The following is a 25,997-nucleotide window of genomic DNA, read 5'->3' as shown; positions in this document are numbered from 1 at the left end:
CTAGCACTTTGAAATCAACTTAGTGACATCTTACTTATTAAAAAAATTAATCAGAGGAGTATGGAAATTCAGAAATAACTGAAGTAGCTCTTTGCAAAGCTTTATTGTATCTAGAGTTGTCTTTCCAGTAGCCCCTTATGTTTAAAATGGTCATATTACATGTATTAAGAGCAAATTTAAATTCATCATTACTGATATAATTAAAGCCAATGAGAAAATGATTGTGAATATTAAAAATGAGGTGTTATTTCCTTAACAGAAGCTAACTTCTGTAAGCCCCCTCATCTGATGATAATTCGCCTTAGGAGTTGCAGACATTCATTAAGGGTGGACCTTAAGTGTGCTGCCCAGAGATAATGGCAAGGCAAAAGCTATTGATTTATTTTCTGTCTGCCTTATGGTTTTTGACCTTGGTGAATGATCACCCTGTTTACGCCATTCATTCAAGTTTGCAGTGGAGTAGACTCGTAAAGACTGGATGTGGACCATGGATTGCTTGAGGAAATAATTCACAGTTGCACAGTGGCCAGGTCTTTGAGCAGAGAACAAATCTCTGCCTTTGTCTGCAAACAAAAACAAAAAAGGAACAACCTGTTCATCTATTAAAGAGGTAATGAACACTTTAACACTTTTTTAAAGAACATTAATGAAGTTAACCCTCTTCTGCATCAATAAGTACACCTTAATCAGACCAACCTGTTCATCTATTCAAGAGGTAGTGAACACTTGAACATTTTTTTTCAACTGCACACTGAGATATCCGACTGAACTATGAAAAAACACATCAGTGTTGGTGCTATAGCTGAAATCTGCACCAAACTGATAAAAATCTGGATTTTACAGCTTTTAATTAGCTCAAACGGACATCTGCCTCGAAAAATCTTTTCTGAAAAGGTGGGGCTTATGTGATGTAGAAAGGACCATCGGTAGGTTTCTACATCACAAACTCTATATAAACGATAGAGCGTTACCGCCTCTAACTGACTTTACCATTCAGAGACCACTCCCATTCTCTCCTGCCTGCACCTGCACTGTCTCGGCTCTGAGAGCTCCAGCTATAGTACTGCCGCTGCTGGAGCAAACAACCCGAACGGGTAGTGCTTAGAACCACCACGGTCCACCACGACACTATAGCCTGCGTCAGGGGGACTCTAGAGGGGAAAACTCCTTCACTTTAAAAGATCGCTATGAGGCAGCAGTGCTGTGGGACTCTGTCTGTGTCACTCTCTCTGACAAGGGGACATCACTATCTCTCCCGCCGCATCTGAAATGCCCCGTCCTTTTCCCCTCCCTCCTCTCAGAGCCAAACTACCCACTTTCTTTGCATCTTTTGAATTGCGGAGGTGGGCGGAGTTAGCTCTGAGCCGGGGGTTCACTTACACTTTAAAGAGGGGGACAGGGCTGCAAAGAACCCCTTGAAGACTTTTGACAAATGGATTTCCAGTCAAAAGAAAGAGAGTCAAAGTTGATCACCAAAGTCCTAATTGTCCTGTTGTACTTAACTACGAGGTTACAGGACTTTGACAGTGCCATGTTACATTGATTTAAAGCAGGGTAGTGTGAGAACCAAGCACCTTAAAGAGTTTCCAAAAACTCCTGAAAAACAAACAGCTGCAGAGGTTGAGGGGATTTCAGTCAGTCATCTCATGTTTTCAAGAATTTATCATGGCAGCAGAGCATGTTTGGTTCAGGCTCCAACTTCATCACTCCTTGCAGATTCATTTTACAAGCAGAATAGAGGAGTGTTGAGATAACTTTTAACCCCCCCCCCTGGAGACTACAGGTGAATGCTGGGGTGGATCCTGGGTTGAAGCAAGAAGCAGTGTTGATCCAGGGCAGAGCTAGAATTGCAGAGCAGAGTAGAGACTGGAAACTTTGCAGCTTAATAAGACCCCTGAATTAGGAGGATGTGAGTCATATGATTTGAAAAAGATGCATGTCAGATTTGAAACACTGGCTCAAGATGACTGTCTGAACAAACTCAGAGACTTTGTTCTATTAAATAATGCTGCAAGATAGAAGAGATATGGTTGAGCATTGAGTGCACGTTTTAAAATCTGGTGCAGTGAAGTAATAGTTTAGTAATACTTTGAACCTGCAAACAATGGCTGCTTGTGAAGAGATTATGGATGCAGCTAGGGCAGAAGCCTTATCAGAATTGGACATTTCTTTATTAAAAGAAGAGAGAAGAACCACACTGAAAGGCCTTCTTCTGACTGGCTTTGGCATGAGTTTGAACAACCATCAAGCTCCACTGATAGTGAACAACGGCTGAGCTAACAATATAAAGTTTATTCCCCTGGGTGGCAAAAAGTTTCTGCATAATTGCTCTGATTGGTCCATAATAAATCTGACAGGGAGAACGTTTGTCAAATCATCATAAGAAATTTATTTTGAAAGGTTCTGCCCTTAAAAAACACCATGTATGGGCTGTTGTATACTGTATACTGCATTCACATGAACCAGTCTATCTGACGCATCAGGTTAAGAACATTAATGAAGTTAACCCTCTTCTGCATCAATAAGTACACCTCAATCAGACCAGACAAGCCTGGATGTTCTGCACATGCCCTATCTCATGTGCCAGGCTTTGACCTGGAGGTTGATGGCCATAAATGCTAGGCATAGCAGAAGTTGCATTGCTGTGTGTTGGCCCTCATTAGCTAGAGAGATAAAGTTAATCACATTTGAGTGTGTATGAAATTTACAGAGCTCTAAAGTTGTCCATGTCTGCATCTTTTGACATATATCAGGTTAGCTGCTTGCTAACTCGATAAGAAGATCAACAGAACTATTTCCATTAGGAACTACCTGAAAAGAGGCTTATCGTCACCTACTGGAGGTGGACATTCTCCCTTTAATAAATCAGTTCTCCAGCTGTGCATGTACAGTATACTGGGACAAGGGCTGATGTCCAGTTGCATATCTTTATCACGCAATCATTGTACCTCAGCTTGACTGTGCATGTAAATAAACTGAGTGTGCAGAAGACTGTCTAGTTAAAACAGTGTTGTCTTTTGAAAACACAGGGGACACACTGGCAAATATCCCAGAAAATGATCAACAAACTAAATGAACAACTGCGACAAGAAAATGACACAACAATTTGTCAAAACTTTCAGCTTCTGTTGTACATCCACAGTCTTGCCACCTCTGCAGAAACAGCCGATGCAGAGATGTAACAAAAAGATATTAAGGAGAAGGGACTGGGGAGAGGGTGTATGGATTCTCCTGGCTGTGGAAGCTGGTTTGTGATTCTTAGAGGGTCTTGACTTGTTAAAAATACATGTTTGGCATTTAGCTACAAGCCCCACAAGCGTCAGTGTTTCTGTGAGGCTTCACATTAACATCACACAACCACAGATGAAACTGTTCCTAACACTTGAATTGTACTGATCACCTGCCCAAAGGATAAACAACTTTAACCTTCATGCTCTGCCCGGTCAGGGAAAACAAACAGTAGTAGTTTGCTTTCCTCCCTCATGGTGTTGGCTTGTGTGTAAAGATGAGTCCTGATGGGTAAAGAAAGAAGCAGGAGCAGGGCTGGGTATTAGGAGGAGGAAACCTGATTCTCAACATACCATCCCAGGACAGACAGTCCGCTCCCCCAGGGAGACACAATTTGCCCCGAATGGAGAAATTAATACAGCAGCTAACCTCCACTCTCCTTTCTCTCCAAATCACTACTGTTCTCTTCTACCTTAAGCTACGTGCAATCATAAATCACCTCTCTTTGTAAGACTCTCCATCTCTCCGACTCAGAAACAGGATTTCTTCTTTACATTTTACACTATTTTTCCAGAATCTCTTAAAGAGGCTTTCCTCTAGTCCATCATTAGCCACCATTTGCCCTGCTTTTCTGCCCTTGAGCAAGATACTGGATCTCTACGAGCTTCTGTGTGTAGACACAAGCGGAAAGAAAATTTTCCATCATAGATCGATGGAGTATCACATTATCATACGTCCCAATTCAGGCTAACCTCCTACTCCTTCCTCCTTTTTGTGTTCGTCCTCTGTCATATCTCAATGCAACCCTTTAGGAAATAAAGCCAAAAGGAGAGGAAAGGAGGTTTATAGACTTGGCTGCACAACGTGACAGAGCACCAAAAGAGAGGCCTAATGATGGACTACCTTTTTATAAAACTTTACAGCTGTGAAGAGTGAATGAATACAGGAAGACAAAAGAGAGTACGGCCTGGTGTCTTGTGTTTGTCCTGTGCCTTTAAAGTCTCAAGAACCCAAATCAGCCAAAATCATCTCCTCTGAGTTCCTGACTAGTCCAGTTAGCCTGAGGTAAATCTCATTCGCACCGAGGCTGGACGTGCACTCAAATAAAAGGAAATACCAGAGATGCTCTATCAAAGAAGAATTACTGGGCTGGACTTTCAGTGGATTTTTACAGCAGACCGTCAACTCAGCCCCATTTAATTTATAAATCAGCTTGCATGCATGCATCCTAAAGATCTTCTTCAAAGACACAAAATAACATAAACTGAATAAAATCAGATAAAACAGACTAGAACAAGGAGGAAGGTAATAATACGGTTTATAGGGACAGAACAACAACTATGTTTTAATAAATCCTAAAAATGCAACTCTAAGGATCATACCTGGTACTGTTTTTGGTGCCACTTCTGATGAGGTTCCAAGTGAGCTGAGCCAACACTAGGGATGTACGATACTAGATGTTTGCTGATATCAATACCAGTATGTCATTAGGGCAAACATAAAACTTTAAAGAATGAGGATAAACAGAAAAAAGACTTTAGCTGATGTTCATCTGTTGGTGCTGCCAAAAACTTCACAAACTTTGTTGCACATATGGCCAATCTTTATAACCAAATTATCATATCATCATTAATGCCTGCAAAAATGTCCAAACCTGTCTATACATAATTAAGTTATTAGGCTATTATCTGAAAGTACTGATATCATGTCAGTATTATCCAGTGTTAATTTCATTAACAAAAACGACCTTTTTTCAACGAGAAGGACGGGGCAAGGTCGATCTAAAAATAGATTAGTGATGATAAAAACTCTGACGAAAAATAGATTACTTTATGTTACAGAGACAAGACGAGACCAAAATGTACGTGCCGGACAGACAGACCTTCAGATGATGTGATATTTCTCCACCATGTGTCTGTCCTGCTGTCTGTCAAAACAACCAGAGGAGGAGGAGCAGGAGGAGCAGCGTGCCTGGTTGTGGGAAGCAGTGTGACAGAGAGAGGAGCTGATAGGTTGATAAAACATGTAGCTCTTCTCCATATTCTAGTGATAGTCTTTACAGAACATTAAACTACAATGTAGCCAGCCTACCTTTGAATCACTGAAAAACTTCATCCCGTTTATTAGCATAGACTCCTAATATTAGCTTCTGTTGCTGCCGTACAGTAATCCTCCTCAGAGTTGCAGTGATAAAAAAAAAAAAAATCCAAAACCCTGTACTAGATGCTGGTTGTTAAAAATATTAATCCAAAGTTGAAATCTGCATCCCCGACCCCCAACGGGATAAGCAGTATAAATATTGGATGGATAGATGAAATCTGCATTAAAATCAGCGAGCCAAAGGAGGCAACATACCATTACTCTACAATGTGTTTAAAGATGGTTAGATTTCTCACAGTTCAAGGAGAATGAAATTAACTTATTATGATGTGTTCAAAGTCAAATGGAGACAATGAAATTTTGATTTTAAGTGAGGAATCTGAGCAAATGTGGTCCTTTAGAGGAAAAATGTTTTTTGAATTAGTAATATAAAATAGTTATAAAGCATGAGTTCAGTAAAAAAAAAAGCATTTGTTAGCATTTGCATTAGTTTTGCAATGCTGTTAATTTAGGGCAGCTGTGGCATAAACCATATTTTGGGTGGTGGTCTAATAAATTTGTTTAGCACTGTATATTTTTTGTATCTCATTTGATACATTAGGTGTTTTTTGGTAATTGATAATCCACTTGAGGGCATTTTTTTATCATTTTTCAGATTGTATTCAGAATTTGATGAGTATTTTATTATCATATTGATTAGATAGAGGTATCAGAAAAGTATGTATCAAATATGGTACAACAGGCTTTAAGGGGTTAAACATGGTTCTATAACTTCCTATTAACCCCTTAAAGCCTGATGTATCATATTTGATACATACTTTTATGATACCTCTATCTCACCAGTATGATCACAAACTACTAAAAAAAGATTCTGAATATAATCTGATAAATGATAAAAATACCCTCAAGCGGATTATCAGTTACCAAAAACACCTAATGTATCAAATGAGATATAAAAAATATATATATGTTAAATTTCATGGAAATTTGGATTTCTTTGGATTTCAATAGAAAGTGAAAAAAAAAAACAGTTCAGTTCCAAAAAAATGAGAATTTTCTGGCTATAATTTGTGTTTTCAGGCTTTAAAGGGGTTAATATAATTAATATTACCAATAAAGAGTGTGATTATTAAGGCACATTAATAAATGTACCATTATGAATAAAAGTCAATTATTCTCATCACAAAAGACTGTTTTTCAAAATATGTTAGCATTTGCATCAGTTTTTTTCAGATTACTACATGTAGGCTATTGACTGTACAAAATTAGTGTTGTGTTTGTTTTTAAGGACTTTTTATCAACTAAAACTGGACTAAAATGTTTTCATCAACTAAAACTATGAAGGGTGAACAGGACTAAAATGTGACTAAAACTAGAACTGTTTTTGTCCAAAGACTAAATCTGAAAACGGCTACCAAAATTAACACTATATTATCAAGTATACCTAGCTGATACTAAAATGTGGCACTGCTGACCACTGATTGGTCAGAGAGTATAGGAGAGTTATGGCTGGTACGCCTGACGAGAATTAAACCCCTCTCTGCTGGCTGTGTAATGCTTCCTAAACTCTCCTGTACTTTTCAGCAGTATTTCATCTGCTTGCATCTCCATGCTGCAATGTAAAGCTGCAGATCAAGAGCCAGGTACACCACTATCTTAGCGGCCTCCATTGTTGTGGTCTTAGATGTTTGAGCAGTTTCAGGCTACCATGCTATGATCTGACCTACACGGAGGAGGTGCTATCATATTTGTACTGGAAAGGAGAGCAAAGTGCTTTTTAGCAAAAAAGAAAAGAGTTGAGCCAGTGTCTAGATAAGTACAAATAACACCAGATTAATTTAATTGGTCAAACAAGCAATGATGGAGATACTGACCAAGGCTATAAAATTACTCCAATTAAAAACCAGATTTTAATTAACAAAAAAACAACAACAGGTCTTTACTTTTAAAAATTCCCAGAGAGACAGACACTTTGATATTCAGAGGATTTCTGAAGATCTTTCATGTTCTTTCAAGTATTTGAAACACATTCATTGCAGTCAAAACACTAGAAAAGCACTCAGAGATTGCAGACCTCCGCCATTAGCCCTATCTCCCAATAGTGAAGAACCCTTCAAAAAATTCCTGGATTCGTCTCCTTGTGCCCCCCACCACGGCATTTGCTGATTACTCCCTCCCCGGTGGGGTGGAAACACAGTCAGGCAAAGCACTGGCTTTACTATGTGTGCCAACAGATGCATCCATGGTCTCACTGGATGACTGGAAGTCATGGCAGAGGGGGAATATTCCTCTATTCCTCCCAGCATTGTGAGTACTCTCGCTATAATTCGCTGTCTTTCTCTCTGTTACACTCCGACTCGTCTCCTCGACCAGGCATGTGTCTTTCAAACTCTATAAACTCCAAAACTTTTAATAGAAACACACCCAAAAACTGCTGCTGGGATTGAAGTTACTCATGTCCGCCATCTCCTGGTGTAAAGTGGTAACAGCACAGACCTCCACCATTAGTCCTATCTCCCAATAGTGCAGAATCCTTAAAAAATTCCTGGATCCAGACTGTGATCCAGATCATTCCCAGATCTAATCAGTTTTTCCTTATGCCATTTCTGACATCTCCTGAAAATTTCATCAAAATCCGTCCACAACTTTTTGAGTTATGTTGCTAACAAACTAACAAACAAACAAACAAACAAGCCCACCCGATCACATAACCTCCTTGGCGGAGGTAGTAAGATAACTGGCTTCAGCAAAATTTGCCAAAATATGAGTCATAAATATCAGAAGAAATTTCCATATCTACCAACACCGATGTCATGCTGACAATATTTTGTATCCCTAAATATTATATTAACTATTACAGCCAAAATGTAAAAACTAAAGGCTGTAACAAACTTCATAGTATTAACAAGTATAAGTATTAATTATATGAAAAATCATCTCTTCCATTCACTGACTGAAAAATAGCTGAGGATTCCATTGATCACAGTGCTAAAAAACATTCCCGCAATTCCCCATGAGGCCAAAGCATAAGATGAAAATACAACCACATATCAAAAAGAAAATCTACCCGGGATCACATCAGGGAAGCAGAAAAAAATAGAATATTTGAAGTTTTGCTTGAGAGATGACTCCTTTTTTTAAAATCAAAATAGTTCAAAGTTATCCAGCTTTCTCTCAAACAAATACTTGGTTAATTTACTTTACTTCATATGAATATTATAAATTGATTTGAACAGTGACCTTATTAACTCTATCTGTTTATGACTTGGGAATGCATTGCTGATCTTGCATACTCTCACAAACAGAGCAGCCAATCAGGGCTGAGAGGAAGACAGAACATCAGATAGAGCGACAGTGAGGGAGGGGGAGTCAATTAGACGGGGCTGTTCAACGAATCAGAGATGATATTCCCACCCTGGATGAGCAAGAAGGGGAGAGAGAGTGGCACAGGAGCAGAAGCATATGAGCCATAAAGGATTCTTAATGGAGCAGAATTTACACATCCTGCTGAGGGAAATAGATAAAAAACAGAACAACAAGCATCCCGTTTGCAGTCCTGAGCAGGTTAAAAACCACAGCACAAAGTGCCGAGTGGCTTTCTCCCTTCACTGAGTCCTGGTGCCACTTCCCCCTTTCTTTCTCTCTTTACTGAGTCATCAATAAAAACCCATTCATGTGCTGACTAAAAAAGCAAACTACCAAACAGAGAGCTATTTTCTGATTTTCATTACTTAGACCATTAATAATAAAAAGAGCAAAGAAACACCAAACGCTTCAGGGGTTTTTGGAGGATGCAGGAGGTGGAGGTGGGGGTTTGAGTGGATTTTATGTCGCATGGTTGAAAACCTAGAAAAGCAGACCAGACTGTTTTTGTGACCTGGGTGAGAAAGTAGATTAGCTGGTTTAAACTGGGTTCAGAAGGAGGAAAAACTGCAGGGTCTGGCAGAGAGAGGGAGAACATAAATTCAACAAGACGTCTGAGCTGAATGAGTTTAATAATGTCAGAGAGGTAATTCACCATCAATGATCATACGTTATCTGTATATCTGTAGAAGCACAGAGATATTTCAGAAGCTCATTGACCAACCCACCAGCTGTGAGCTTATGAACAGCATTAGGCTGGGGATCCTCCTGTGGGAATCTCCCTCCACATCTATAAATAATGTGGCTATATCACAAACCATTACTAGCATGTGTGCCATAAAGGGTTAAGTGAAGGGATTCCTGCACAGCAGGAAGCCTGACCTGACTGTTGTATCTGATACCTGAGAGTTTTATTTCAAAGAAGAGTTCAGCTACTGTCTCCAAACAGGAGGGCAGGAGGGAAGCAGATACTCCCTGCTGGTCTGAAGACGATTTATTTAAAGGCGTAAACAATGCATTATTAAAAGATCAGTAAGCACTAAAGTGTTCACTCATATATTCAATTCAAGGAGCCAGATTTACATCCAAGTTTACATCCATGTGTGGACTTTATAATGCAATTTGAGTAAAGCACAGAACTCAAGCAGCCAAAGCCCTGCTGTCTTCACATCAGCTCCATGGACATTTGAGACCACATCTGGTTCTCTAACTGTGGACCCTGACCCCTCCAAGGGGGCCCTGGAGACAGAGCATGGTGGGCATGGCCCATGCAGGAGTTCATCTGGAGGTGTGGTCAGGAGGGTCTGGACCCTTTGTCCCTGTGTCCCTCAGAAAAGTAAGGGTGCACCCACACTAGATCCAGCTGCCCCGTAACGTGCTGAGGCATGCTAGACTCTACTCCCAAGCCCCTCACTGGCCTACACTTACACTGCTCCATGCCCAGACCTCGGTACAAATACACCATCACATTGTTATATGGCATACACAGTTTACAAAGCACATGATCTCACACCACCAGCACAATGGAGAAATACTCAGACAAAATGACCGTAATCTAAGCCCCTATGTAGCTTATTTTGAGTTCCATTTACCTCAGAAGTCAGAACTTGGAATGATGTCACACCTGAGTTGAATGCGTTCTGTGTGCTACAAGCTTGTAACCGGGGGTAACGGGGGTTGCTCCGACTTACAAGTTAGAATTACGAGTTCAGGGTGCATTTTTGGTGACGCCCACTCTGAATTTCTGAGTTACAAGGACAAATGGGACGCACCATTAGCCAGACACAACCCTCTAACTCTGCCGGGGTGTAAGAAGATAGTTGAGTGGGACAGCTGTATTGGTTATACATCAAGTGGATGCAGCACAACAGTATTACCCAAGCAATTGCACCATGCTGAGTCCAGCTCTTCCATCTGTGTCGTGGCCAAAGAAGTATACCACACTGCAGTATGGTACAAAACTCTCACACTGGTTAAAGAAACCAAACTTTTGGGTTTGAGTGTGCTTGGGCATGGGTTAGGGTAGCCTAATGGTTCCCAAAGCATGGGCTGGGGCCCAAGAGGTACTGTAGGTGTACTGTGAGAGGTAATTCACAATAAATATCATAGAAATAAAAACTAATAATATCACACACTAAATGTTCATTAAATACTCAATAATGTTATTATTTAAGTTTCAGAAGTAAGTCAAGTTTTCACTAATGTTACCTTTTTATCATTTATTTTGTCTGATGTTTAAAACTGGTGTCATTGTTTAACTGGTGTTGGATTAACTGGTGTCATTTCATTAACCCCTTAAAGCCTGAAAACACAAACTATAGCCAGAACATTTTAAATATTTGGAAGTGAAATGTTTATTTCACTTTCTACTGAAATCAAAAAAATCAAAATTTCCATAAAATTTAACATATACAGTGCTTAACAAATTTATTAGACCACCTGTCATATTTGTCTCAGAGACCATTCAGCGTCATGAAGTGCTTTAATGCAGACTCTTTCATTTTCAGTGAGCTCTCCACATTTTACCATTTTGAACCGGAATGAGGAATTTCAAACTGAATTCACCTTTTTATACCCAAATTTGAGCCAGCTCACTGGGCTTCTCTGAGAGGTCAGAAATTAATCAAGCATAACATTCAACCACTAAAACTAATTTTTCTGTTCAGGGATGCAAGTAAATAACTATAATTTGACATATTAATCAAGAAATAATGATGTGCTTTTCTATTTTTTCATTTTTTTTGTAAATCAATAAATTTGAAAATTCATGGATAACAATAATAATAATATTTTAGCATTAAAAATATCATTTCGGTTAAAGAGCTTCTACCTATTGGTGTATTAACACTGCAGAAACATAAAGAATGATTTTGGTAATTACCAATGCTATTAATTTAGGGCAGCTGTGGCATAAACCATATTTTGGGTGGTGGTCTAATAAATTTGTTAAGCACTGTATATTTTTTGTATCTCATTTGATACATTAGGTGTTTTTTGGTAACTGATAATCCACTTGAGGGCATTTTTATCATTTTTCAGATTGTATTCAGAAGTTGAGTATTTTATTATTATATTGATTAGATAGAGGTATCAGAAAAGTATGTATCAAATATGGTACAACAGGCTTTAAGGGGTTAAACATGGTTCTATAGTGCAGATTTTACGAATTTATCAGTGTCTTTGGAGACATTAATGTTGGGGAAGAGTTTGCTGGGCCGCACACATACACACACATTTATGGAGATGAATATGAGAAAAGAAATTTGAACTGATTTTGTAGGGCCCTGAACAGAACTACGTCAGTGAAGTGGCCCACTCGCTATACTTTCTGACCCCAAAGACGCTGTTCCAGTAATGTTTATGTATCTGAAGCAAAGCATTTCTACTGAAATTCACAGTTTATGAAACAAAAATATGACAGATTAAAGGTAAATATTTAAGTATCATATTTAAGTTGTACAAGGGTTTGAGGTGCACCAGATGATTTTTAGGTCTCAAACTAGGCTGCAGCAGTGACTGAGATTTGGGAAAGCACTTTTTCAGTGCATTATAATACACAGAAACTCAGTTTGATAAAAGAAACTCATTTTTAGACCTGTCCAAGAGTGACTTGGTCCAAACATGGTGGCTTTTTAAATGATTCGACCATTATAATAAAGGCTTTGTAAGTATATCCTGCAGAGATCTTGAACTCCAGTCTTGAGACCCTGCTAGACTTTTCCTCACATCTCTGCTCCTACGTCAGAAGACATCTATAATACATGAACCTTATAATTTCACCTTCCTCAATCAATTTTACTTTCTGCCTTTTCTGTCAGTCCAGAATGCTATATTGTGTTTGTTTGTACAGACCAAGATCAAGATCTGACATCCTCTTTGATTTCCACAAATGCTATCGGTAATCATTAATTAGCTAACCTGATTTGCAGACTGTTCTGATGCCCCTGCCGGAGGAGCCTGTGTTCAATTACTATGGGAAAAGCAGGCAGACTCATGTGATGGTCTATATGTGGCACTGCCTATGGTGGAAATGGGTGAGTGGTCAAAGGTGAGGGGACACTGAGGATGTGAAGCTGCAGAGAGCGGCAGGCATGCAGAAAGAGCATAAATAAACACATAGAGCGATTAGACAATGTGCTTAAACAAATATGGCTTTTATGACAGTGATAGTCTGTTCATCTCCAGTAAATATGGAATAAGAACTGTGAAATCTTCATTTCACAAAATCACAGAATCACACAACCATTTTTGCACATATTTAAATTCTATTATTTTGCATTTAAAACTGGTTTTGTTTCATTGATTTTGTTGTATTAAACTAAGCTGACTTCCTGTTGCTGGGACCTGCAGCATGTGAACTTTTATATAATATATTAACTTGATCCATGTAAAGAAAACTACATATGGATGGAAATGTTGGAAAGTGAAATATTTGATAACACAAGGTGAACATGACTTTTGACTTGTCCACTGAGCTGTCTGTGAGTTTTTAAAGTGAAATAAGGCAGTAAATGAGCAGTGGAGGACTTATTTTTTTGTAGCTGCAGGAGGATTTTATTGTGTGCTGTGGACAATAAAGCATGTTTTTGATTAAAATAAATAAATAGACTTTTCCTGTGCCTTATTACACCAGAAGTCAAGTTTACTTAGTTTACTTTTTGCTTTTTCAGTTTTATATATGAAAATTAGTTTGTTTGTTTAACACAAAGATTCCTTTTTAAAAGAACTGTGCAAAATTGTGCTTTAAAAATGTTTAATCTTGTTAGCATGTTTGCTGTTATTTGCATTTGGAGGCTGTTCTGGGATGCCCCCTGCCTTTAAGCAGGAACCGCACATGTTCCTGCTCTTCCTATTGATAATAAATAAATTTAAAAAACAGAGAGTGTCAGTGTCACAATCAAATTAATGACAGAAGCAGGAGAAGGAGGAGGGATTCAAATGTTTGCAAGAACAGCTTGCAGAGAGAGCGGCAGAGCATAGCCAGAAAAGAGCAGTTTAAATAAACTAGCATGAGAGCGATTAGCCAATAGTGTGCTTAGAACAAATCAGCTGGCTGTCAGCTGATCAGGCTTAGTGAGATGAGATTCCTGTGGCTGGAGCTTTTTACAGATCAATGCAAGTTTATGGGAAATTCATTGTTGTCTCCTTTGAAGAGTCCCCCCTCTCCTGTCTGTGTACGGGTAGTTAAGAAAAGCTTTGAGTCTTCTCACTTAACCAACGACAGCTTTTCAGCTAAGGAGAAGAAAGGAGGGAAACTGGCACATAGCTGTTAAACTCACAGGAGAGAGTGTGAGGAAGTGTCAACCACAAGAGAGAGTACAATCATGTAATCAAAGCCCTGTCACTGTTACAGTTACAGAACCTTCTATCCTGTGTGAGAGAACTTGCTTTCCTATGTATGAGAATTTGGTTACTATCGCTGATGCAGAGATATTTCAGAAGGATTTTATTGTTGTAGGCATGTGTAGGGCATACACATGTTTGTGTATCTTTTTATGTAGGATTTTCCTGTTGCCCTGTTACACACAGGGCAGGATTAGGATCAAGGAATTACACAGCGCCCTGCACAGCAGCATACTGCTCAATTTCATTACAGTAGATCAACACCACTTTAATTGAGCTTCATCACACAATGAATTTCCTCACATGAGGCACTGCTCTCTGCATTATGCGCCCCTCATGTGAAATTAATCTAAACAAATGCACACAGTCAGTTTGTTCTGTTTGTAATGTTTTCTTCATCTTACAGCCCTGAGATTTATTTAAACCAGTGTTGTCTTATTTTCAATTGTTGAAGAAATAAAACAGAAGATCAAAGCGTCTTGCACTTCTGTTGGTCAGCGGCGTCTCTGAGGCATCTGAAACCATCCATGCACCTGAGCGCCTGCAGCCTTCTCTGCAAGATACAACCAACAGGTTAGTGAGCCAGTAATGTCAGGAGAATGTCATACATCTATGCAAGGCCAGTTTAATGGGAGAACAGAGGGAAGGAGCTCTCATGTCTTGTGTGTGCTGGAGACATGTTTGCAGTCCTGGGGGAGAGCAGAAGAACCTGGAGAGAAGTCTGTGAAGTCCAGAATGTGCAGGCGTGTATGATGAGAGCATGCTTGAGCTATGGATCTGCATGAAGCGGGATTTCCCTCTGTTAAAAATACTGAATGGCACTGGCAGGGAGACAGCATTACTGTTTAAACTGTGAAACGGAAAGCACAGCAGGGCCCCAGGAGCTCTCTCTGGTGCTCTGTTCACTCGCACAACTGGAAAACAGCTGCTGCTGCGCTGCTGTCCTTGAAATTGTCAGTAAATATATTGACACACTTATGAAGGGGCAAATATTCAGGGAGTGAACTCTGACTTTTAAAGAGACACTTAAGGCGAACATTCACACCAGGCCTTGCTGTGATTTTGTGTTATTAATGAGGTTAATTTTAAATCTCAAACAGGTGCAATTTCAACCACATGAAATACAGTACAGTCTGCTTTTGACAAATGAGTGCTGCATGTTTTACATACAAGTCCTCTGCTGTTGGTCTGTCACAGTGAAGCAGCCAACGCGATTGGTGAGCTCATACTTTTCCAGTGTTTACATGCTGTTTATATTGTAGAGCATATGGTTGGAGGGTACTTCAGAGCTCTGACAGAACTGTTTCTGCAGGCGAGTGCTTTAGTTTGAGCACTGAGCTTGGCTTATGTGATAAACCGGTAAGTTTGGCCTTCATGGTGAAGAGTTTAGAGGAGGGTCAGGTTGTTTTGACTTGTTAAAGAATTGCTGCAACAAACAAATCCAGACAAAATTATTTTAATGCATTGGAAAAAGATGCAATATTTCACTTGCTGCTTTTACAGACTTTCCAATTCATCACTGAATCAGGATTTTTTAAGTAAATCATTTAAAAGTATGGCTACCAGCAGGGGTAAAATGTTTCTAATGGATATTTTAATTCTTAAAATGCCAGTCTCCCCCTGTAGATGTGGAAAAATGTGATCAAACATCCTGGGTCCTCCTGATGATTTAATCAGACAGAGTCAGGGGCAAATTGAACACAAGACCTCATGTTGTGATGATGTATGGCATATGACCCTAACTGCTGCATATGCAGCTCTGCTTGGTTAATTGGGAAATTCCTCAAATCAAATCCCACGATAGTAAACCAGTTGCATGTCTGCCAGTCTGTGGCATCATCCTCTCACTTGAAGGCTTCGAGGAGATGCTGCATGAAAACAAAGTGCCAATAAGAAACAGTTTAACTCACATAAAAGCATGGTAGATGAAGGCGCATCCTCTCGGTCTCTCCAGCACGTTGTAGAGACAGTTCTGTAACTTTCTGTAGCGTTTGCTCGAAGCGGACGCGTTGGCCCGGGGTCCCGGCGGCCCTGGCAGCGGGGTGCCCAGCAGACCTGTGCGGTGAGAAGGGTGTCCGCGCTCCGGGGTGGACGGCTCGCTCCTCTCTGTGTGGACGGCGGTGAGAGCCACGAACTCTACCCGCCTGTCGTCGTTCGGAGTCGGGGGCACCAACATTCTGATGCCGCCGTTGTTTGACGGACTTCCTAACATCCTAAACTACATAAGACTGAAGACTTTTCTCACTGGACGTCCCGGGAGAGCGCACAGCAAAGTTTGGCCAAAGTCATAGTCCGGCTTATCCTGGCGTTAAAGTGGACAGAAGTAGCCTAACGTTAAAACACGCTGTCAGTGACCTTCATCCCGGCTTCTCCAGTGTGGTTTGAATACTTTAAAGAGTTATCTGTGAATCAAGTCAAAGTAAAAATGTTCAGTAGTGGGACTAAAGCGCAGCGCTAAGACGTGACCTTCAGCGATCATTGTAAAAGAGTTAAATGTGATAAGTAATCAGCCGGGGCCGGAGGAGTGATTACACATGCACTAAGTCCAAGAAAACAAGCAAGTAGAGCTGCTAACCTGTCATCACTCTGCAGAGATGGTGGCCCAGAGAAGTCAAGTATCTAAAACATGCTTCCATGCAGTTAAAGATCACTAAACCAGCGCGCGCGTCACGGTCAGCTCTGCTCCAAAAGACAGATACCAGACTACAGTCCGAAACCTTCACTCGTTAACTTTAACTGTGTCCTCAGTCTCATTTCTCTAAGTCACACTCGCCACAGCCGCGAACATCAGCCTGCTCTCCACTCCTCGCGCGTCTCTCTGGTCCAGCGCTCCTTCGCTCCAGCTCGCGGGGTGGAGCGCGCACGAGTGAAGACGACCATCAGTGTGATGTCAACGAGCGCGGACGGCAGACTCTAAAAAGTCCCAATAAAGGCCAAAACAAACACTTGCTGATGTTTGCATCTGGTGTGTAAACGCTGACAGTGAGGAAACAGCCCCCTTCAGGAGAGGTGGCAGGGAGGAAGAAGAGGAAGAGGGGAGGAAGTCGCGCACGAGACGGCTGCACGCTGCTAGAGACAGCAGAGCGTTAATTTCTCATATCTGATGCTTCTACCGGAAGGCTGACAGGTTTCAGAGAGATCCTATCCGCTGCTTACAATCTCCAAACGAGCCTGAGAGAACTTTTAGAGAAGCAGAAAGTTTCAAATCAATGATGCATTCTGGAAGAATTCACGTACACCACCTTAACTGAGTTAGAATCAGGAATTTAAATATACTTCAGAATAACATTAACAAGCTTGAAAAGTCAAAATAAGCTGCACAAATTTAGAGAAGTGTTTTTTTCTCTCTTTCAAAGGTCTTAGGTTTTAGTGGTTAATGAAACTGAATCAATATAATAATGCTTTTTCTATCTGACCTATGATGAGCTTACAGACTGTGCTGCTATTTATTAGGCCTGAAACCACTGCTGCAGCACTGGTGTGTTAGACCAGACAAAAAAAAAAGCCTCCTTTAATTGTACATATTTCAACAGCAACAATTCTTGCTGAGTGATTTGACTATTGAAGAGAGCAGAATCAGTTTTATGTGGGAAAAGAAAAGAAAAAAACAACTACTCACACATGCAATAAAAACTGAAAGTATGTCATAGGAGCTTGAATGTTTCCCTACAGCACTGAAAGCCTCCACACATTCTAATTTATGAATCATAAACTACAAAATACAGACTGGTCTACTGGTCTTTGTAGTTTCATTACAAAAGAGAAAACTAAAGGGGGCTACTGTAGGCTGCACCCTGGTGCAAAGGCGGCCTGGGTTCAAGTCCAGTCTGTGGCTCTTTCACCACGTCTCCCCACTCTCTCATCCAAGTTTCTGACTCTATCCACTGTACTGTCTCTGAAATACAGGCAAAAAGCCCAAAATTAAACCTTCGAAAACACTAATTTTCAGTTCTTTGGTATTGTAACAACTTCTTTAGTATTGTATAACATATGATCATCTAAGAAGATGGCTTGTTTCCCTGATGAGGGAAAACTGTTTAAGTGTAATGTGTTTACACTTTATACATTTGTCTCAAAAGCCTGGAAGAAGAAAAAGACAGTTTGTTGAATTAGTCTGTCATTTGTCTTTATAATCCCCTTTTTATTTTTTAACAGCAATGACAGGCCTATTATGCACTCTAACCCTGGATAGGTGAAATTACTGGTGTCATGATGGTTGATGTGGGCTGGGCATGTGATTGTATGTAGCAGAGTAATTAAAAAAATCAAAACTTCTATAAAATATTAAAAGAATGAGTATTTCTTACTGTGCTGTACAGTGCCTATAAAAAACATTGACCCTCTGGGGTGACTGACAAAAAATACAAATACCCTCTCTAAAGTCAAAGTGAAAACCCATTTCTACAACATAAGGTCTAATTGAGTTATAACATCTGTAATGCAAAATAGGTGACTGCATAGAGATTCACCCCCTTTAAGTCAGTATTTAGTGGAGTCACCTTTGGCTGCAATCACAGCACTGAGTCTGTGCGGATAGGTCTCAGTCAGGCTCGCACATCTGGACACTGCAACTTTACTGCATTCTTTGCTAAACTGCTCAAGCTCTGTCAGGCTGTACAGGGATCAGTTTTGAACAGCCCTTTTCAAGTCCAGCCACAAATTCTTTATTGGATTGAGGGCTTGACTCAGCCACTCTAGAACATTCCTCTTGTTGTTTTTAAACTATTTCTGTGTAGCTTTCTCTGTATGCTTCGGCTCATCGTCTTACTGGAAAATAAATCTCCTCCCAAGCTGTAGTTCTCTTGCAGACTGAATGAGATTGTCCTCCAGGATTTTCCTATATTCAGCCTCCACTTTTACAAGCCTTACAGGGCCGGCTGCTGAGATGCATTCCCACAGCACGATGCTGTCTTCACGTGCTGCGCTTCACAGTGGGGACGGTGTGTTTGTGGTGATGTGTAGTGTTTGGCATCTTCACTAGTCCAGATTTAATCTGAGTTTTCTTCAACAGTGGCTTTCTCTTTGACACTCTCCCATATAGCTTTGACTGGTGAAGAACCCGACCAACAGTTGTTGCATGCAGAGTCTCTCCCATCTCAGCTGCTGAAGCTTGTAACTCCTTCAGAGTCATAGGTGTCTTGGTAGCCTCTCTCATTAGTCTCCATCTTGCACACTCATTCAGTTTGAGGACGGCCTGATCTAGGCAGATTTACACATGTGCCATATTCCTTCCATTTCTTGATGATGGATTTAACTGAACTCTGGGAGATGTTCAGTGCCTTAGAAATGCTTTTGTATCAATCCCCTGAGTTATACTTTTCAATAACCTTTTCTCTGAGTTGCTTGGAGTGTTCTTTTGTCTTCAAGCTGTAATGGTAGCCAGGAAGACTGATCAATCAGTGACTGGAACTTCCAGACACAGTTGCTTTATACTACAATCACCGAGACACTTTCACTGCACTCAAGTGACACCCATTTCACTAACTGTGAGACTGCTAGCACCAACTGGCTTGACCTCTGTTGAATCAGGCCAATAACTTTGAAGGGGGTGAATATTTATGCTGACACTTATTTTACATTACAGATTTTTATTAATTGATATCAATTTGTAGAAATCTGTTTTCACTTGGACATTAAAGAGGATTTTTTGTGTAATTTTTTATGTCAAAAAAGTCAAATTATATTGACATGATTGATTTATAAAATCAGTAAAAGGGTTACAAATCGGAAGGGGTCAATACTTTTTATAGCCACTGTAACTACTCAAAGTTGTGATCCCTTTCCTCTGAGTTGTCATTTGTGCTTATTGTGGGAGGGGGCTCTATGGCTACAGAGGAGACAGGTGCTGGGAGTCCCAGTGACAGACCAACCACAGTGGATGGATCTTTTCTAAATCTATGACTGTGACACACACAGGCTTGCTGCGGTTATGACACAGATCCACTGGTTATGCAGCACAGTGCCCTGTAGAGATATCACCTGTCAGAGGGGCCTCCAAGGCATGCAGGGAGAGGTGGTCCCCAAACTCCCGTTGACCACCACAGGCGACTTCAAAGATAACTCACACTGATCTGTTTATATAACAGGTCTAATGTAAACCTGGGGCTACTGTCGGCTGGTTTCCTCAGGGGGAGAGTTTTGTTTTTATTTTTTATGAAAGAAGGAAAAAGATCTCTCTTTGTCCTGCATATCCACCCTTAAGCCCCTTTGGCTCTCTGTCTTAATGAAACTACACACACTAGAGCCTGTCTGTTTAAGATGGCTTTGTTTACAGTGGTCCCTAACACAAGCAGGCCCAGGTTACTCCACTGTGTCTGCTGTAGTTTATGGAACATGCAGGTCTGTGGAATGGCGTGTGGGAATGCAGCTGGAGTCTCTCACAAGTCAAAAATCTCCACATTATTCCCAGGACCTGCTCATATTACATAACTATACATCACTAATCCGTAACTCTTTTCTCAGCATCGCACATATAGACCACCGGACTTAGTGTCGGCTATAAAATGAAATCAAGTGATGACAGCTGCACTTCTTTCAGCGATTAGTTAATACAGATGGAGACTGTTGAACATGACCAATTAGTCTGAGATGTAGACTAAACTCATCCAAATGGAGCTTCATGTTACACATGCCTGTTTTAAATTACAAATAGATAGAAGGTTTTTGGAGTGACTGATGAACCATTTAACCTGTAATAGTTGTTTAAAAATAAGATAACATCAATATTACATGAAATGTGGGGAATTTGAAATACAGCGCATGCTTTCCTTGGGTTCTTATAAGCTTTTAGTGAGTAGAGTTCTGTGAAAAAATATTGGCCCCCTTCCTGACTTTGTATTTCTTGCATATCTGTCACACTTAACGGCTAATAAGATAATCAAATTAATTTTGATATTAGACAAAGATAACCTGAGTAAATACAAAAGTCGTTTTTTAAATGATGATGTCATTTATTAAGGGGAATAAGTCACCCAAACCTACCTGGCCCTATAAAAAGTCATTTAGATTTGATGATACCATGTTAAAGGCAAGGCAGGAGTGTTTAATAAGCTTTGATAATACCATCTTTACAGGCAAGGGTGGAATGTTTTATGTGCTTTGATGACTTAATCTTTTAAGGCAAAGATGGAAGATTTACAAGATTTGATGATACTATGCTTAAAGACAAGGCAGGAGTGTTTAAAAAGTTTTGATAAGATCAACTTTACAGGCAATGGTGAAATGTTTTATATGCTTTGATGACATCATCTTTAAAAGCAAAGATGCCATGTTAATGAGATTTGATTACATCATCTTTACAGGCAAGGATGGGATGTGTAGTAGGTGTTGACGACATCATCTTCAAAGGCAAATATGAAATGTTATTTGATGTTACCATGTTTAAAGGCAAGAAGAGGAATGTTTAAAAACATGCAGGCAAGGGTGGGATATTTTATATACTTTGATGACATCACCTTTAAGGCAAAGGTTGAAGGTTTACAAGATTTGATGATATCATTTTTACATGCAAGGCAGGAATGTTTAAAAAACTTGATGGCAACATCTTTAAAGGCAAGGATGGAATATTTACAAGATTCGATGATACCATGTTTACAGGCAAGGCAGGAATGTTTAAAAAGCTTTGATAAGATCAACTTTACAGGTTGATCTGAGTTTGATAATATCATTTTCACAGGCAAGGTGGGAATGTTTTATATGTGTAGATTATTATCAAAAACTGTGGACTGAATTTTTGTGAACCTGGGGACATTTGGGCATTTTATCCTAAATTTTTCCAAAAGTAGGCCACAATTGACTACCCCTCGCAGGTTCCACCCACTTTTCCAAAAGTTGTCAGCAAAGGTCAGTCAACATGATGGAAAGATTGCTGGTGTATACAGTAGTGAACCTTTTCGGAGTGGTTGGCCATTTCTAAGGTTTTGGGACCCCAGCAAACCATGGTGAGAGCCATTATCCACAAGTGGAGAAAACTGTGAACAGTGGTCAACCTTCCAAGAAGTGAACGACCTACCAAAATGACTCCCAATAGCTCATCGGCAGCTCATTCAGGAGGTGACAGAAGAACCCATAATAACATCTAAAGACCTGCAGGCAGGTAGCATTAGATTGCAAATGTAGTCATACCACTATGGCTGATCAGTGTATGTAATGTTAAGTACAGCATTGGATTAGTATTGGTTAAACAGCTCGTAAATAGCAGCAAATGTTACATTGATAAAAATGCTGATTCAAAGTTGACTTTGGCCTAACTTACATCATAAAATTTACATGGTAAAAGTCAAAGACTTAGTCTTCCATCGGTTGACCTCCCACAAGCATGAGTCAAAGTGTGCATTTGTGCTTTCTTGGAATAGTAAAGGAGCTTAAAATAACCTAGAGAGGAAGGACACAGGATCTAATTCAGGAGGAAAGTCATCTCAGAGTCTTGTGGACTAACCACGGGCCGATGAAAGGAGGAGGTGTTATCTAAACATCAACACAGTGGCATCCTGTACCGGGGATCCCCCCCTACAGACGTCTCTATGATAGCCTGGTTTCCTTTCCTCCTCCACCTCCTCTTCATCTTTTAGCTGTCCAAACTGAACCAAGGACAAAGGTGTCAACAGACGGGATGGCCCTGTTCCTACCCTGACAGATTCAGTATAAGTTTCTCAGAAGCATGCTCCTTCTCTTTCTCTGCGTTTATCTCCTCCAGCGATCAACGCTCAGAGAATCCAACGTGACAACACACAACAGCTGAGCGAGACCACACTGTAAATTCTAGAGCGGATGTTAGAAAGTACCAGGGTACACAGGCCAGACTGTACTCAAAAATCTGGTGGCCCTCGGGGTTGAATTACAGTCGGGGATGACCAGGAGCAGATTACAGGGGCCCTTAGTGTTCAGGCGGCTGTTCTGTTCCCCTCACGCCTACCTCTCTCTTTTCTCTGTTGTTTTTCCACTGCACTCCTCTCAGCGTTCACTCACGCCCCACAGAGCCCTCGCTGAGCTCCGGGAGTCGACAGCCACTCAGGGGAATCTATGGGAACTTAAAAATACTTACATCAGCACTTGTGCACTACATAGTACAGTGCGGTCTCACTCCATTCGACCCCCACCAACCTTTTGTTTCCGCTGCGCACTTGGACGTTTCCTTACGCCACTTAATGGCTTTTCCCAGGCTGTGCTCTCGTTTGCATTTATTTAACCTCTTTTCTCTTCCTCTTTTTACCCTTTTCCTCCCCTTTCACCCTGATCTTCTTAATAGGAAACATCAGAGAGACCAAGAGAGGAGGGGGCTAAGGATCTGTTGATTTAGTGTCTGTTGTATTTGATTTATGTGGCTGTGATAGATCTGGCTTCAGTCTTTGAAGAGATGAAATGACATATGAAAACAGAGCTGTGTTTGAAACACCTCGACCCTCCCCCCCCTGCAGAGAAACACACTCCAACCATCATGTAGCCACTGTAAAAATGTCAGCTGATGTGAGGCAGCTTTCCGGTGTTAAACAATCAGCCTTAAAACATGAATATGAAAGTGACTGAGTCAGGAAATTACTGTAGTTTGGTTTGAGACCTCTCTCAGTGGCTCATTCATGACCCTTGAAAAGAGCCTTTGTAACCACTCTCAGTGCTTTTACAGCAGTGACTGAGCACGCTCCAGCTGGGAGTGTGGAGAGTGTTACTGACAGCCGGTTAGAGGGGTGGAGGGGACGCCAATGTAGACACTACCTCACTACAGACACACAAAAACAAACCCAAGCCATTCAAGTCTGCCCTATAAAAAGATTCTGTCACATGTGTTTAAATATGGCTGATTACAAAACATAAACACGAATAGAAGAGATGTGGAAAATGTCTGAGGGTTTTAAAGTTGAATAAAGAGGTTAAAAAAGTGATTTGTAGGCCTCATAAAAACACACATTAATCAGTAAATCCAAGTGAAAGAACAGCCATAAACTAAACGTTTAAATGAGCTCAGAAGAGAAAGTTCCTTCCTTATTTCTAGTAACTAATCAGTAATAAACAGGGGTGGGTAGTGTGGAGTTACCTCTAATAGGCTCTGATAAGATAAACAAAACATGGCCATTGATAACAATAACATCATGGCACAGCAAATCTGTGCTAATTGTTAATTATCAATATGTTTACCTATATAACTATGTGTTGTCCTACTTAAAGGTGCGATACTGTTACTTATGATTGACGTATCCTGTGCAATAACAATGGTAACATTACTCGAGCAATATGCCTTCACAACTACAGAAACTTTAATCCTTATACTTGCTTTAATACTACAGACTACACTGATTGCACAAGACTCTATTTAAACTTTATGCGCCATTAAATCCTTTAACAAAGTTTTATACGTTTGAAATATTATAGCGGAGCTGTCTGTATATGTTCTTTGTGGTTTCTTTAAGAGAACAGCCAATTTCAATGAACAATGTGCAACGACAATACACAGTTATAGAGTTAATCAAACTCAACAGTCACAGAGTTACTCTGATGACCAATCAACAGTCACAGAGTTACTCTGATGACCACTCAACAGTCTCTGAATTACTCTGATGACTCTTCAATGTCACTGAGTCACTCTGATGACCACTCAATATTCACAGAGTTGCTCTGATGACCACTCAACAGTCATTAAAACTACTACAATTATCATTAAAAAAGGCCTAAGTTCCAGTCACTACAGCTGATGGTGAATATTACTGTTAAGCTGTTAGTTGGATTTGCTCGAGAATGATGCTGTATTTACAGATCGCAAAAGCGTTTTTTGAATTTGAGCAAAAGATATGTATGAAATTTGAATGGGACTTAAAAAAGGAACCTTTCTGACCTTTGTCACAGTCTGTCCTGACTCCCCTTTCCAGCGTGAGAACTAAGGCCGTGCGTGACCATTGGACCACAGTTTAAGTACATAAATTTTGTTTTGGTCATGATAAACGTTTCAGTCACTGCGAACGCTGACATTAGACCACCAGTGTTAAAGAGTTGGATGCATTCAGTCCTTGCAGAGAAAACAATAAAACGTAACCCCTCCAGAATTAAACATTTATTTGAGAGGGGGATATGAGAAGCACAAGGGAACCCTAAAACTAAGAGTGTGTGCCATGGCTTACTCTGCTCCTCACTTAATCACACCTAACAAAACCTACTGACAAACATGCCATACAGTCAATGTTTGATCTCAATAACCAAGTTTATATGACTGTGGGACACCAACATCATGATTGTCATTAAACTAGATTAAATTCCCAGCACCACTGTCAGCCAGTATTAGATTAGCGTTTGTTAACAATGAAAACACTCTTACTTCAAAGTTACACAAAGGACTTCTGGTATGATGAGAACAAGTTTGTGGAGTTATCCTGTTGGGATTTATCAACTGAGAATAAGTGAAACTGACAGACATGTATCGCTATTTTATAAGGGGGTCTCAGCTGTTCCTGGTATTAGGGAGAGGGTCTCTAAAGAAAAAGGAGCAGCTACTGTTATACAAAATGTTTTGATTAGGATTTTTTTTATAGTTACTCAAAGAATTATAGGTCATAAATTCATTTTTTGGTACTAGAATTGAATATAAATAGCCTTTGCTAAATTATGAGGGTTGCAATTATTTAAATGTATTACGTTTTTGTGAAAAAATGACATCCTCTCATATGCAGTGGAAACAGTTAAGCCTTTCTCCTCTGGAGATCGGTTTGTTGTTGGTGATCCTGCACTCTGACTCCTTGCAACGGTAGAAAGGAGATCTTGGATCAGTGAACTGCCACATTATTCTTGCCACATTAAAAGCTTGCGTTACAGTTTGATGGTGATTAAAAGATTTTCTCCCCAATGCTTCAGCGAGAAGGAGGGGAGGATCAAACACAAACCCGTCTTAGTCAATGTCCACTCCTGTTACAGGTTCATCCCTAACTTGGTAAGCCTAACTGATCTTGTGGCCCTATCACAAGGTCCAGACTGCAGAAGAG

At 40.2% G+C, this 25,997-nt stretch overlaps 1 protein-coding gene across 2 annotated transcripts in view; it reads right to left on the bottom strand.

Annotated features, from left to right (window-relative positions):
• LOC121523192 (potassium voltage-gated channel subfamily KQT member 4) overlaps positions 1-17,015 on the bottom strand; it is a 73,218-nt gene extending 56,203 nt beyond the window's left edge. For both annotated transcript variants that reach the window (XM_041807972.1, XM_041807973.1), the window contains exon 1: positions 15,945-17,015. In XM_041807972.1, coding sequence (XP_041663906.1) covers positions 15,945-16,246 — 302 coding nt within the window. In that variant the 5' untranslated portion in view covers positions 16,247-17,015. The remainder of the gene's footprint in view (positions 1-15,944) is intronic.
• Between the last annotated feature and the right edge of the window lie 8,982 nt (positions 17,016-25,997).

This window comes from Cheilinus undulatus, linkage group 16 (assembly GCF_018320785.1).
Source record: "Cheilinus undulatus linkage group 16, ASM1832078v1, whole genome shotgun sequence".
In the NCBI taxonomy this organism is placed as follows: Eukaryota; Metazoa; Chordata; class Actinopteri; order Labriformes; family Labridae; genus Cheilinus; species Cheilinus undulatus.
This window is presented reverse-complemented; position numbering and strand designations above follow the sequence as displayed.